The 16219-nt window shown below is 35.1% G+C and overlaps 1 protein-coding gene across 1 annotated transcript in view; it reads left to right on the plus strand.

The window, feature by feature from the left end:
- LOC123245324 (membrane cofactor protein-like) overlaps positions 1–15993 on the plus strand; it is a 51175-nt gene extending 35182 nt beyond the window's left edge. Inside the window, exons 10-13 of the mRNA XM_044674172.1 lie at positions 3223–3267; positions 5052–5087; positions 7219–7273; positions 12592–15993. Coding sequence (XP_044530107.1) covers positions 3223–3267; positions 5052–5087; positions 7219–7273; positions 12592–12643 — 188 coding nt within the window. The 3' untranslated portion in view covers positions 12644–15993. The remainder of the gene's footprint in view (positions 1–3222; positions 3268–5051; positions 5088–7218; positions 7274–12591) is intronic.
- The last annotated feature ends 226 nt before the right edge of the window (positions 15994–16219 follow it).

Genomic DNA, 16219 nt, shown 5'->3' on the forward strand with positions numbered 1-16219 from the left:
CATGTAGGCCATCCCAAACATCAAAGGGAAGTCCACTATAATATACTCAGCATGTGCTTGTCTAACATTTGCTTGAAGACCTCCAAAGAGGGGGAACCATCCACCTCTTTAGTCAGACCATTACCCCTTTGAACACCTCCCATCATTAGTATCTGTGACAGCAAGCCTAAATTGGCCTCTTTCTAACTTAGACTTCTTTGCCAAAACAGAACTGGTCTAATCTGTTTCATAAAAAACAGCCCTTTAAGGTTCAGTGACAGATAACCCATCACTCTTGATTCTTCTCTTTCCCAGGCCAACTGGCCTCAGATTCTTCAATTAATTTTCATCAGACCTGGATCCAGGGCCCTGTACCATTCTAGCTGACCTCCTGGATACTCTGGCTTATTAATATCCTTCATGAAATGTGGGCCCAGAGTTGAGCACAGTATTCCAGATACAGTCTTTTGAACCACAGAGTAAAATGGGACAATACTCCATAATCCTGAAAGCTCTGCTTTTCTTAGTGCAGCTCAAGACATGTTAGTCTCTTTGTGCTATCACACTATTGATTCATTAGGCTTGTACTCCAACAAAAGCCTCAGATGTTTTTCAGAATAACTTGTCTGTTCATGGCTTACCTATTTATGAAGTAGATTTCTTTTTGTACATGAGTGTGAAATTTTGCATTTATCCTATTTGAATTTCATCCTACTAGGTTTAATCCAGTGTTATAGTCTATCAGCATTCTTTTGGATCCTGATTCTTACTGTGTTGATATTTCCTATTTCTGTCATTTACAAGTTTGAGCATATATCATCTCTCCTTCATACAAGGCACTGATTAAAATGTGTAAAAGCATAAAGCTGGGCAGCTAGGTGGTGCGGTAGATAGAGTGCTAGGTCCAGAGTCAGGAATTCATCTTCCTAGGTTAAAATCTGCCCTCAGACCCTTACAAAGCGTGTGACCATGGGCAAGTCACTTAACCACATTTGCCTCAGTTTCCTCATCTTTACAGTGAGTTAGAGAAGGAAATGACAAAAACTTCTCTAGTATCTTTGTCAAGAAAACCCCAAAATTGGGTCATGAAGAGTCAGATAAACAACTCAACAACAAAAAGCATAGGGTTAAGCAGACACCTAGATTTTACCACTAGAGACCTCCTACCACATTGACATTGAAACAATAACAACTGTTCTCTGAATCCAAACAGTTCTGAATCCATCTGATTATTTTATCTAATGCTTGTCTTTCCATCTCCTCTACAAAAATAGTATGAGATATTTTTCAAGTTCTCTTAAAATATGGTAAACTATATCAGTTTATGTCAGTATTCTCTTCAAGTTTACTAGCTTAATAATCCTATCAAAAAAGGAAATTAGGTCAGTTTGATTTGACTTGTTCTTAACGAAACTGTACTGGCTCCTTGTTATCATTACTTTCCTTTTTAGATGTTTGCCAACCATCTCTTGGTGATCTGTTTTAGTATTTTCCCTGCAACTAAAGCCAAGCCATACTTTGCTGACTCTTATCTTCCCTCTAGTGGAAAAAAAAATCTCATTTTCCATAATCTTTCATGTTTCACGGACACTGACCTAACAATCACATATCCACCAATTCTTTTTGGACTCAAGGATGTAGGTCATCTGGATCAAGTAACTTGAATTCATCAAGGCCAGCTAGATACTCTTTCTAGCTCCTTAACTTGGGCATTAACTTCATTGGTATAATTTTTGTTCTTTCATTTCCATGAGCATCTTCTCTTGCTGAAAAAACAGAAAACCAAATAAGGATTGAGCCTTCTCTTTGTTGTCACTTTTCATTCTCCATGCTCTTTTATCTCACCAACTATAAAAAAAACCCAACATAGAAAGTAATTAGAAACAAAAGGTGTTCAGTTGAGGAATTTCTGAACAAATTATGTTTATGAATGTAATAAATGAGTATTTGTCATTAATAAATAAAGGGATATTTTCAATGAAAACTCAATACCCCTATAAGTTGATACAGAACCAAGTGAGCAGAATCAGGACATTTTATACAATAACTACAACATTGTAAAGAAAAACAATTTTGAAAGACCTAAGTACTTTAAATCAATATAATGATCAAGTATGATTCTAGACTAGAATCTAGACATCCTAACAAAAGAGGTAATGAAATTATGTTATACATCAGTGATGGTGAACCTTTTAGAGATGGAGTACCAGGCCCCTACACTACTCCCCAGACTGTGTGCTATGCCCCTCCCCCCAACCAAGTGCCAAGTGTGCCCCCATTACCCCTCACAGGGGAGGGAGGAAGTGCTCCCAGTGATGTGAAAAAATGTCATCAGGCCCAGTGGAGAGGGGAGGGGAGCAGCTCCATCTGAATCCCTCTGCCTTTTTAGTAGTGAACTCAGGGGGTGGGGGAGAGTGCATACCCACGGAGTGTGCTCTGGTGCCCATTGCCATTGGTTCACCGTCACTTATATATGAAGACATATAGCTTGTAACATGATCAACAAGTGGATCATTGTTTTTGCTTTACTATGATTGTTAGAAGTTTTTTCTCTACTTTGGAGAGGATTTAAATGGGAGAAATGTATTAGTGATTATATATAGCCAAAAAAGAAGAAAGAAAAAAGGGTCATTGAGCCATTTTTTTAATGTATAGAGAAAAATTGATCAATATTCATCTCATTAATTAAATTATTCTTATAAAATACCCCTCAGAAAAATAATTTATCTATACAGGTATTAAGTGTTCTTTGGAATTTTGACTTCTATATAGTTTATGTATTTTGAAATTACTTTAAATAAGACTTTTTTCTTTTACATTTTCCTTCTGAATTTTATCACTATATGGAAATACTATTCATTTTTGTGAGTTTGTAACCTACTTAAGCAATTAATTGTAGTTATTTGTTGATTTGTAAGTAAATCATGTCATCAGCAAATAGGGACAGTGTAGTTAACTCTTTACTTACTGCTCTCATTGGTGTTTCTGGAACTATGTCAAATAACAGAGACTTATTCCTGTATTTATTAAGAAAGCTTCTTGCATTTTTCCACTGCATATGTCAGATAGACTTCTAAAACTTCAGTGATAATACAAAACTTTAACAGTCAGTTAGAAGTTTATAAGAAAAAATAAAATTGTAAGAGTTTTCCTTTTAAAAGATAAAAGGTAAAATAATACTAATAGGTATCATTGTACTCATCTCAGTTTTTGATTGAATCTACTTTCTTTTTTGTTTTCCAGGACCTTCTCTTCCTCCCATTGAAGAACCACCTTCAGGCCAAATGAGTTCAGTAACGCCTTATGTAATATTAATAATGCAGATAGGAGAAGTTATTTGCTATGGCCCATTATATTATGTAATGGAGAGGGAAATGTTAAAAGGCTAGACTATTTTTCCATTCTTCCCCTGTTTTTATTTCTCTGGTTGGTTATTTCTTGTTGATTATTCTTTGGTAAAGTGTTCCCTCTAATGCGTGAATTCTTAAGGTTGTGGATGCTATGACTTCACACAGTGCTAGCCCATTATAGGTGTTTAATAAATGCTTACTATCCACTGACTGGCAGTGGTAGGCAAATGAAGCCTATGAATCTATTCTTGGAATAGCTTAAATAAAATATATAGAGCTATAAAGGAAACTAGTTATTGAAATAAAGTTATGAAAATATTTTTTAAAAATGCAGAGAGTCCAGGTTAAAACCCCCTGATTTAACGAGTGAGGTTAGCCAAGAGCTTTTTGTTCACCGGAATGCAACTGTTTTTTTGCCTTCTGGACCTTAAAATGCTCTTAAAGGATCTTGACTGCAAACAGTTTTTCCATCATCTAAGTAGTACCTATAACTCTTTCCTCATCCCTTATTCAATATGCACATCATACACAGAGTTTTCTTGATGTTGTTTTTTTTAAACCCTTATTGTCCTCCTGACTGCAGGCCTGCTGCTCTAGCTAATGGGCTACCTAGCTGCCCCTTTTCATGATATTTTAGAAATAGTGGGTAGGAAGTGATAATGAAAATTCACAAAGCTAAGTTATGTTATTTTTTACTAATAGCTCTCTGGTTTTTTCAAGAAGTTATTTTTCCTTCCATCACATTCTTTGGCATCATTTATTCCAGAGCTATGTTAAATCTCTAATAGTTTTTCACCTAAAGTTGAAGGAGAAATAAATTAAATTTAAATATGATTCTGGTCTTCTTTCTTGAAGAGCAGTAAAATTTAATGCCTTAGTAATGGTAATGGCCTGACGTACATATCACCCATTTGTACTTTCGTAAATTGAACTGGGTATGAACGTTTCTTCCTGAATTTTCACAGGTGAATGTTTAGATTCCCAGGCGTGAGCTCCGTGTCTGTACTCTGGCATTTTGCTAGCATTTTTAGATTGCTCATATGTAGGATAGGGATCTTGCTTTTGTCTAACAGCTAGAAAAACATTTTATTTAAGTGAACTCTAATAAACATTTTCATGTAACACACCCTGAAGTTCCTAAAATTAATTGTAATTGGGACACATTTTTTTTAATTAATTTGAAAACCAAGTTTTAACCAAATAATGCCAGAAATAATAGAAATAGGTATCGCATTACTCATACCCAAGTGTTAACTTTTCTTCTATTTTAATCATCATAATTAGTTGACATATAAAAACAAGGTTGCTGCTCTCAGTTTTCTATATCACATGCTCTGTCATAAGCTTGAAAGTTTATTAAGAGTTCAGTGATCAACATGAAATTGATGCTTTAGGAGTAGCTCAAAAAGCTAGTTATAAAGGCATGTAGGTGGCTTCTGTGGTTAGAGAGCCAGGGCTGGAAATGGGAGGTCCCGGGTTCAAATGTGGCCTCTGATACTTCCTAGCTGTGCGACTCTGGGCAAGTCATTTAACCTCAGTTGCATAGCCCCTACCACTCTGTTGCCTTGGGACTAATACTTAGTATTGATTCTAAGACAGCAGGTACAAAACAAAATAAAATTACAGATTGACTAACCATTTTTTAGTGTTCTAGCTCATACAGTTTACAGAGATGAAAAATGTGTGCAGTATTTTATAATGAATTATTTTAATTTTTCTTAGGTCCTGGCATCATTACCCTCATAGTTATTATTACAGGTAAGTAGCACAGAATCTTAATGATCTTGTTTTAAAATGAATCCTGCATGATTTAATGTGAAAAAGCAGAATTATTTGTTTCATTTTGTTCACATTATCATTTGGTCTTGTGGATTGATGGTTTCTAAACATTTTTGATTACTCTCATGTATCTGAAAATTGATTGAGTTTGCATTCCCGATACATATGTTTATTTATAAATTAAGTATATATAAGACATGCATATAGTTGAAATTAAGGGTGCAATAAAAATGGAATGAATCATATTAAACATTTTATTTTAAAATTCATTAATGATACCAAAAAAGTTTTCCTCTCACTAAAATTATTATCACTTTTTAATTAGAACAGTGTTATTAAGAATAATCCTTATTTTTGAAAATACTGATTTTTCAACACTGAGAAAGTATAGGATTTAAAGGTATAGCACTAAGTTTAGTTTCTTTCAATACTTGGCTTTAATGGATATCATAGCTGAAAAAGATATTATACAAAGGTATGCCAAGTTGTCAAGTTTATAGTCATTAAGTCCCTTGCCTAAACACTTGGAATACAAATACTAGCAAAAAAAAAAAAGAAAGATAATCTTGCCCTTGAAGAGGTTATATTCTAACAAGGGAAGATGGCATATAAAAGGAAGCTGAAGAAGGGACATGGTGAGTGGGATATCAGGACCCTGGGAGACCTGGGTCCTTCCCTTAAAATGGAGCGTCTTGGAGAAACCGACCAATTAAAGAAAAGAGTCTTGGTGATCTACAAGGATGAGAAGGCTAAAGAAAGAAATCTAGATCCTCAGATAGGTAGATTCAAATGGAAGAAGTGCATTCTGACTAGCTTACTGAGTCATGCTATTCATTCTTCAAATTCATCTGCCAATTTTGCAGAGGTTTTTATTGACATTCCCTTGGTAATATATCTTTCTTGATGTCATTCAGTTATTCTTGCAAACTAGTTGAAGGGGTTTGCATCTTATTCTACTTTTGGAAAATTTTTAATCAGGACAGAAAATTCTGTTTCCAGATCTAATGCCCATGTAAGAGAATTTTTATGAGACACATTATTTTAAAGAAACAAAAGCTTAGTTTTAAAATGCTTCTTAAAATTGTGATGGCTTCATGTAATCACTAGTTAGTTATCTGGAAGATCAACATATACTTAGGATGAAGTGAGTCAATAGCAATAGGATGAAAACTACGATTTTTAAATAACTTTAATCTGATTTTTCTTGACAAACTGTTCCGTTTCATCAGATCATTATTTTTAGTTCACTTGTGTGCCTGATGAAAAGTATGGAGAAGAAATAGAAGTGTAACCTCTGCTATTGTTGTTTGTCTGTGCCCACATTATTATCTTGTCTAAAATTTATTTGTATAAATCTTTAAAAATGTTTGTCCATTTTGTGAATATTAGTTGATCAAAGCTAGATAACATAACCCATAAATCCACTTAATTGGGCATTTTTCAATTGTATGCATCACAGAATTTTTAGTAAGTGAACAAACAGGTAAAAATACCATTGTTAACCCACAAATAGGTAGAATATTCCCTCTTCTTCAAGACATCTTGCATTTTTTGATTCATAACTTACAGCTCTCCGAAAGGTACCATTGTCAATCCACATATTAAATTTCTTCCTTATTTTTAGATAAAAACAACTTTGGAAAGTAGTTCTAATATTTCCTTTCCATACTCCTAGTAGATCATATTGCATACCCTCCACTTTGGAGACCACCAGCCTAGGGTGAAATAAACTAATCTTTAACATTGAATTGCATGATCCCACTTTGTGGTAGTGATCTTGAAGGATGCTTTGTACTTATAACTATTCAGTTTTGTAAAAAGTGATTTCCCCCCTCATGTTGAATTGAGTGAGTTTCCCCTCAGTATTCTTTGGTAGTAAATTATGCTTGGAATGTGTTCTTACTGATTTTTAGGATGCCTGACAGACTTAAGAGTAATTTATACACTGAGGAAAACTGGATGAATAATGTGTAACCCAGTAACTATGGTGACCTTGTATTATATGTGTGTGTCCATATGTTCAGCAATGCCCAGGTCTGTCATTAAATGACTTAAGAAGCTTGTTATTTTTCAACATTCCATGATGTTTGAATGTTTTATTTTTTTCCAGCTATTGTTTTGGGGATCATTATCTACATCATTTGTCTTCAGTACAAGAAAAAAGGGTAAGTCAAAATGTCTTTTAAAATGGATCATTTTTTACAATTCCCTTCAGAATTTTTTCTTTTGCATTGACTTGTACAGTCTATTTTTTCCTTAACTCTGTTAGTCTTAATGCTAACCTTGGAAAATTTGCTTTGTATTTAAGAATGAGCTTAAACTTTTTTTTTTGGTCAGGGAAAAGGCACAGGCAAATTTTTTGGCTTTCAAAGGTAAAAAAAAACAACAACAAAAGGAAAAGGAAAAGAAAAAGGTAGTCAAATAGAATGGTGACTTCCAAACTCAAAGAGTCCCTCCCAAGGTGCCTCAAGAACGCAGCTTGTGTAGTCAGGGCCACAGATGGGACCAGTAGGAGCATCAGTGGTCAGTGGGGTGGGGAGAATTTTGGTCATCTAACTGCCAGCTCTTCTTTCTCCTGTATCATATTTAAAGAAAAAAAAACAAATCCACACACTGACCATGTCAGAGAATGTCTCATTCTGCACCTTGACATCACCACCTCATAACATTTAATCATTAGTCCTGTGGAATCATGGCTAGTCATATTAGTCTGAATTCTTAAGTCCTAATTGTTGTTGTTGTTGTTGTTATTTAAATTGTTCTCTGGATTCTATTCACTGCACTCTGAAGCCTTAGTTAAATCTTAGATATATTCCTGAATCAAAGCCTTTTGTCTTTTCTATCAGAGCAGTCATAATGGTATTATAGTCATATATACCACTTAGTTTCTTGTTCTTGTCACTACAAAAAAAAGCTGCTAATATAAAATATTTTTGTATGTTTGGGTCCTGTTCCTCTTTCTTTGATCTCTTTGGGGGTATAGGCCCAGTATTAATATTTTTAGCTCAAAGGGTCCACAATTTAATGATCTTTTGAATGTAGTTTTGCAGATGGCTCGATTAATTCAGGGTTTTGTAATTTTTTTTTTTAATTTTAAACCCTTAACTTCTGTGTATTGACTTATAGGTGGAAGATTGGTAAGGGTAGGCAATGGGGGTCAAGTGACTTGCCCAGGGTCACACAGCTGGGAAGTGTCTGAGGCTGGATTTGAACCTAGGACCTCCTGTCTCTAGGCCTGGTTCTCAATCCACTGAGCTACCCAGCTGCCCCCCAGGGTTTTGTAATTTTAAGAAATCTAAGGAGTGCTCTTAGCAGTAGGTCCACATAGTCCTGCCTGTAATAAGTGGCCCTGTCCAGTGTTATAAATATTGCCATTTCCCTCCCCAGATTATCATAAGTAAACTGTGAATACACATAAACAGAAAGAACAATGCTCACTTCTGTAGTTTGGGTAAAATCAAAGTGAAAAAAAAAAATTGAAGCAGTATCACAATGAAAGAAATAGCTCATTGTCACAGCAACCTGACCAACAAGATTTGTGATACACCATTAAAGGAAAATATTATTATCCCTTTGCCTTCTTGTGTAATCATTGCAGAAGAATTAGTAAGCTTGCTTTAAGTTTTTCTGACCAAAACAAAAGGCAGTTCTGTATCATTAAATATCAGAATTCTGTAGCAAATCATGGACTTCTTGAAAATAATGCTTATTTCATATTTCAAAGTGAGCTCAACAACTAAGAATAAAAACGATGATGATACCAAATATTTATTTGGTGCTTTTAAGTTTGTAAGCCACTTTTTACATAGATTTTATTATTGAAAGATAGGAGAAGTTTTCATTTGTTTGAAAAAATCGAGAGTTGTGCCATTGGCATGCTGGTTACAATGTTTGTCCCCTCTACAACTTTGGGGACCGATTCTTGTTTAGCTGTGGAAGCAATATAGTCATCCCATCTGAGAAATTTACTTTAAAATTGACCCTTATAAGATATATCTGCAGATTTTTCAAGCAGAAGTGCTATTTGTTTTTTTAAATTCTCCTTCATTTGGGGGAATTGCAGCTCAATTAGTGACAGTTAAAATGATATAATCTTAATTGTAGTGGTTAACAGAGGCAAAATCTATAGGACCTAGCAAATTAATAGTTGTTAGTCGTTTAAAAATGCAGAAAGCTTGAAAAATAATTGTGTGATTTACTGAATAAGAAAGTAAGAAGATGTAAATGAAATACAGTTTTTGCCCCCCAGATTTTGAAAGTTATCATTAGGGTAAAATGGATAGATGTGATTTAGAATTATTTCTAAGGAATACTATGCCTTCTGACTAGTTTTGCCTAGAAAAATATATTGCCACTTTAAGAACTTTGACATCATTTTCAAATAAAACCCAAGTGAGTCCAAATATTATCAGATGTCTGTCTTCATTCTCAAGAACATATATATCTTTAGTTTTATTTGTTCATTTTACTCTTTGAGATATTAAACTTTCCTCTTTATTTTCTTGGGCTTTTTTGCCACTATTCAAAAATCTTCCTCTTTCAAAGATGATTGTTCATTGCAGCTACACTGAAGAGTGTATGTTGTCTTTGATGAACGTTAATGGATAAAGAATGCTTTCAATAGATTTTCTTTTTTATTTTACATTTTTGTTTTTAAAAGTTTGGGTTTTTTAAGTTGAACTTTTGATTTTGTTAGAAAAATGAACCTATTAATGTTAATAATATAATTTCTTACTATATTTCTTATAATTTTTTACTTTCTATACTTAAAATTTCATCCTGCCTAGCCTTAAGCATTTATAGACCAGTTTAGATTTATTGTCATAGTGGCCAAACTGGAATTTGTAGGAGACAAAAATGAGTGAAGTTGAGTTGGGAAAGATATTGAAAGAGTGGAAATTAATTTGCACTTCTTTTCTCCTTGCCTCTTTGATTCTTAAATAGGCAAAGCACTATACTCTATCCTGTATGATTACAAACCATTCTGGTTAATCCATATAAACATGCAAAAGGAAGCAGTGTGTTAAGAGTTCAAAAACTCTTGATGTTTGGTTTGCATTCTTGACTTAAATTCAAGTCTGTCTGTTTCTAGAATTTACACTTTTCCTTGGAAAGTTGGGAAATGTTGAATTATTTGCTCTGACAAAGTATTGCTTTAAGAAGTATAAGCTTTTTTTCCCTAGTAGATAATTTGTAGGCTTACTTGAAGCTAAATTGAGGAATATATTAGAAAAACTTGCCACAAAATTGAACAATATAAAAGCATGTCTCCTCTGTGTTGTACCTATCCAAAACGCAGAGCATTTGATCCCAGTACAATTTCTTTTGATATAATCAATGTGTTCTATAACAGTCATGCACAGAACATCACTGGGGCAGAAGCTTGGATTTTCTCCATTTGATTAGATGGTCCTTCATCTTGTTGAAATAACTTTTTCAGTCACAAGAGCACACGTTAACTTGAAATAAGAATTGTGTTTTTAATAAAACCACAAAGCAGAGTGAAATAGACCCAAGTTGAACTTTTTAGCCTTACTTCATATCTCCAATAGAATTTATTTTGCTTGGTTTTTTTCCCTATCTTCCCATCTTCCTTTTCATTCTTTGGTGTAATTGCTCATTCATATTTTATTCAGTCAGACCTTTTCCCTCCCTCTGTTCAGCACATACATAACTGAGGAAAACCACAAAGAAGACACAGTTTTAAATTCTCTTACACCTCATGAAGAAGCTTTGTGAAAGAAAGGTTTACTTAGATCATAAAAGGTATCTGTAACTCATATTCTGTCTTTAAGTTATGCTCAACTTGAAAAGTATTTGGAAATTTTCATTGGGAACTAACCAAAGCTGAGGCATACTTAACAGGGGACCTCATAGAAAAAGTGTGTGCTTTGTTTTCCTTGCCGAACTACTAAAGTCTTCTGGAACTTGAACTTTTCGTGATTAGAAAACATGCTTTCTGAAGTTTTAAAAGACGTTTCAAAAGATTTTTTTTCTTTTGCTTTGGAGAAGAGGTCCAAACAAATTGATTTCAGCAATGCCTCACGAATCCTGAGTATTCTCCTTATGTGGAGATTGGCCCCTCGTCTTTTCTAAACAGGTACAAATCCAGACCTGAAAAATCCCCATGACAGTATCTTGATAGGAATGTGCCTTTCTAGTGAATTAATCAATTGGTAGCATTTAATAAGCACCTTCTGTGTGCCAGGCTCTGTACTAGATGCTCAGGAAATAGTTTTAAAAGACAGTGCCTGCCTTAAGGAAGCCCATATTTACTGTATGTTTTACACAAAACTTAAGTTTTCTTCATATCTCTTAAGAAATTTCCAAAAATCCCATCACAAATTACCAGAATGAAACAAGGTGATTGTAATGAAAATGGGAGGAAGAGTTCAGGGAGAGGTCTGGATGAAAGCAGATTTTACTTGACAGTTGGAAGAGGTGGGAGAAGAATAAATAGATAGGGCACTGAAACATCCTTTCTTTCCCCACTCAAAAAATTTCCCAACTAATGAAGAGCTAGAATATCTATATAACAGCTTGGGATTCATGGGAGTCAAGAACCTCCCCTGCCTCTCTGAGGGCATCACTGAAACAGGCAACACTAGAATAGCACAAGAGCCTTCAGGCAGCAGTAAAACATTTTTAATGTCAATCATCATGAAATACATCACATCTTTTCCTACCTCAGAAATTCAATATAAACCATTTATTTACCTTGGAAGTGTGAACCTGAGCTTAAATGAAGTTTGTTTCCAAAGAAGAAAGAATTGTAACTGTTGTCGAATACACTTGGTGGGCGCTCTGGTTGTCAGGAATATTGTACCTCCCAGGAAAAACTTCTTGGCAAATAAATGGTGTATATCCATCTTACTATGAAAGGGAAATCAGTAATATATGTCAGGAAGATTGCCATTAAAATGGTTCATATTTTAATAGTAATTATTATTTTGTTAAGTATTAGCTGCAGAATTCACTTATCCAGAATGTTTTGTTGTCCCATTTGTGCTGGATAATTGACATTTCCTCTGAATTTTAAAAGGATCATTCCATCAACATAAGACATCTTTTTAAAAGCTTCACTTCAGTCACAGATTCCTGGATTGTATTATTTTATTCAGCTATGCCTCTTAGTGGTTTTCCTATTGCAACTAAATGAAAATCAACTCAGTTCAGCATATTAGTTGGTTACCAGCTTTGTGTAAGGTACTGTACTACTCCTAATGGTAAGAAGGAAATTGTTTAGAATCAATTTATTTTTTTTTAAATATATTTGCTTCTTCGGTGATCGGGATTGAGAATCTCTAAAAACAACTAGGAATCCTTTTGAAAGAGTTTCTTTCCTCTATGTTCCCATTTAAAATTTTTAGTTTAACTTTAGTTAACAGTTTAACTTATTACAGCTCTGTGATCTTGTTTGATAACTTATTACAGCTCTGTGATCTTGTTTGATATTGATACTCCTTTTTGTTTTGCCTTATAGGAAAAATGCAACGATTCCTGACAATGCTAGTTACAAAGCTTGCCCTAAATAAGAGAATCATTCTGAGGAAAGCAATTGTAATGTTTCAGAAATTAATGTAACCATCAATCTGGCCTATATTTCAGTTGAAATGTTAAGCACTTTTCAAGTTACTTTCAATGTAGCTTCTTTGCCACTTGAGAATGCAGCTGTTAAGTTGGAATTTGGATATTTTAAAATAAGGCTTAGCACCCTCATGTATACCTCCTTATACCATTGTTGGAAAACAAGGCTAAGGTGCTTGAAATTTGAAGGTAATACACACATTGGATTTCTCCATATCATTACAGCATTTTGTGTAGGGTGTCAGGAAGATAGCAAAGTATTACTTGAAAAAAGTTATGCAAATGCATCTATAGAAATAGCAGTTTTGAAATCTGCAGTGTTTCCAGTGGACAATTATCCAGACCAGCCATTGAAAATGAGGGAAGTTGGACACCAGCTTGATGGATACTTAAAGAAAGGTTTTGCAAGAAATGTTCTTGTCAAGCAATGGCACCTGCTCACATTTGTAATGACCTTGTTCGGTAATTGGTATACTCACTCAAAACAGAGTTATTAGTAAGTCAGTTTGCACACATGGCTGTGAAGTTGCCATTTATTTTCACCAGCCAGGGGGAAACAGGCTTATTTGTTTAAACAAGATACCAAGAATGACTTGACTACTCTGAAAGCAAAGGGATGTCGGTGAGTCTAGCCAAGAATTCCAGCATGAGGTGCACCATGAATACTTGTGGCCTTAAAAAACTTTTTTCAGAGAGAATTCTAGAGTAGGGGAAAAATACCAAAGATCTGACCCAATTCAAGTAGGGCAACTGCTTTGTGGTGGGAATGTCCCCATGTTGAAAGCATATTAAAATCAAGCCTGAGAGATAGTACAAAGCGGGGTAAACAGTCCTTGCCTTAAGCCAAGAAAGAAGATTCAAATCCTTCCTCTTGAAGAGGACTTCATGGCTCTGGGCAGATTGCTTAACCAGCCTGGTATAGCTCTAGGCCAATGATGTCAAACTCAAATAGAAACTTAGAAAACCTCAAATTAACATTATCCATGTTGTGTTGTTTTTGCCTGTTTTCTTAATTTCCCAATTTTAGTCTGGTTTGGGTAGCACAAAGGTTTTGAAGACAGCATTCGGGCCCAAATTTAACATCTTTGCTCTAGGCTGTTTTCTAAAATGCAGAGGCTCTAAGTGAAGTGTCACCAGTAAGGGGGAAATGTCCACCCTGGGAGTTCCCACACTTCAGATGCCACCCCCTCAACACACACAGTTGTAGCCAGTTTTTAATATCCGGTAATGTGGTCAAACAGTGACTCAAAAGCCTTAGAAGACACTCTGAAGGGGCACACCTTCATTTGTGAGACCATATCATCCCTCACTCAGTACTTTTTTAAAAAAGATCTTTTTTTTTAAGCACTTCAGCTGGACGAAGAGAACTAAAAATAGACTTTGTACTTTTCTAAATGTATGTGGAAGAGGGAGGCCGAGTGGTACAGAAAATTGCATGTATATAAATCTGTATCACCTGCCTGTCTCTTCCCAACTACACTCCTTAATTGAGAATGAGGATTTGGGTTTCAACATTTGGTCAGAAAAAAGCAGAGACTTGGTTATTTGTGTGAAAAATATACACACACTTTGGATTCATGATTTCTTAAAAAATGTTGGTGTGGGTACTACCCCCAGTGCAGAATATAAATGCCCCCCACTGCACACATATGTAGGAATAAATACATCAGATCAGACAGGCATTGGCCAGTCCCCCGCCTCGGGTCATAATTCCATAGACAAGACTCCTTTGGGGCTGTGTTGGGATGTGAGCAATATCTCTTAAGGCTTCTAGAAGACAAATACATCAAATCTCCACTTTTCAGCCAGCAACTACTGACCTCATTCTTTTTCTCTCTTTGGATTCCAAGGTAGTATACAAAGTATGACTAAATCACCCCCCAAATTAAATAAAATACAAACTTTTCACCATTAATTCATTAGCTTTGAGCTCCTACTCCAGGACGTTAAACCAGGGGAATGCTTTTTCCTATAAATTCTCTTTCTTGTCACAGACCCCAAACTTAAAGCCTTAGAGGAACATCAGCTGCTGCCTGTATAATTAATTAACAGTAATAAAGAATACAATCTGAATATTTCAGCAGTGTCTCAGCTGTGAGAAAGGTCATCGTCAAAGGCCCTCCCTCTGTTCTGAAACTGGGGCAAAGAATGTGCTGGCTCATAGTGGCCACTGCTGACCTCCAAAGTACTAGAACCACAGTGGGCTTACACTCTGTCATTAATGGTCGTCTCAGAACCTGAGAAACCTCCGTTAAGTAGTCAGTCCCCTCCAGACTCCAGCCCTGCTACAGGTACATTCTTCCCTGGAAGCTGACTGTCCCAGGTCTCTTCAGAAATGTATTTCTGTGCTTGGGGCCGCACAAAGACTCCTTCAAAAATGATCATTCATTTGTCTAACTCAAGAAGCTTTATTTTGTTAAAGGCACAATCACTATATCCAAAGTCTCTGCTAGGGGGCCATGTAAGTTGGGAGTTACATATATGCCTGTTACATACAAACAGATATGTTCACTTTCAAGGAAATGAAATTCAGTATACCTCACCAATCTGGACCAATGCAAAAGCAGGGAGAGGTTTCCCTTTGAATTACAGATTTTGTTTTATTAAAAAATAGATAATGAAGTTTTATTTTGAAGGACAGTAACTCCAGCTAGGCTAGGAAATAGTGGTGTTACGTACCAATAAGCATAACTTATTTGTACAGGAGTGCTTCAGTATTTCTTGTAATCTTATTTGTGCTATTTATGAAATATATGAGTTCTGAATTTGTAAAGTCAGGAATTGATTTTGTTTTTCACATTCAGGTTTTTAGGAATCATTATTTACTTAAAATGAAAGGGAAATTTCTAGTTAATACTGGCTAAATAAATCTTGAAACAGACTTATGTACAATAAGGAAACTGATTTCTGTGGAGATTTCTTTAAGCAATGTTGGTGTTTTTTGATTGTAAGTAGTACAAGAGCTCTATAAATTCTGTAAGTATGTGTAAAATATACATACACATACATGTATATTTCTTATGCTTCTCACATATCTTTAAATCTGTAACTTGGGATGAAATGTCATTTTCCTTCTATAGACGTACTTCCAAATAGCCAGGAAAATGAGTTTTATATGTATGTACATTGGCTGTTCATCAACAACCTGTGCCTTCTCTGTTAAGAATCTTGTGAAAAGGAAGGTTATCCTACTTGAAAAAAATGAAAGATGTCCTTGAAAAGGCTGACAAGACAGCAAACTAAGATGTGTCTGTCCAGGGGGTGGTTCTAAAACCAAATAAATTGTATCTTTGTCTGAGTGGCCTTCTTTTTTTCTGTACTGCATGGGAGTTGGTGTACTTTTTCCAGAATTAGGGCATGTACGATGGATGAAGATAAGCTAGGATTAGCCATGACTTGTGTTTCATTAAGAGTGACAAGCTATACAAAACTCATATTTCTGACAACTCCAGTATGGCACCAACAAAGGCTACTCCTAAAGTTGATAGAGGCTCATTACTCTTCAGAATTCCTATGCTTTCATT

The sequence above is a fragment of the Gracilinanus agilis genome, chromosome 4 (genome assembly GCF_016433145.1).
Source record: "Gracilinanus agilis isolate LMUSP501 chromosome 4, AgileGrace, whole genome shotgun sequence".
Classification (NCBI taxonomy): domain Eukaryota; kingdom Metazoa; phylum Chordata; class Mammalia; order Didelphimorphia; family Didelphidae; genus Gracilinanus; species Gracilinanus agilis.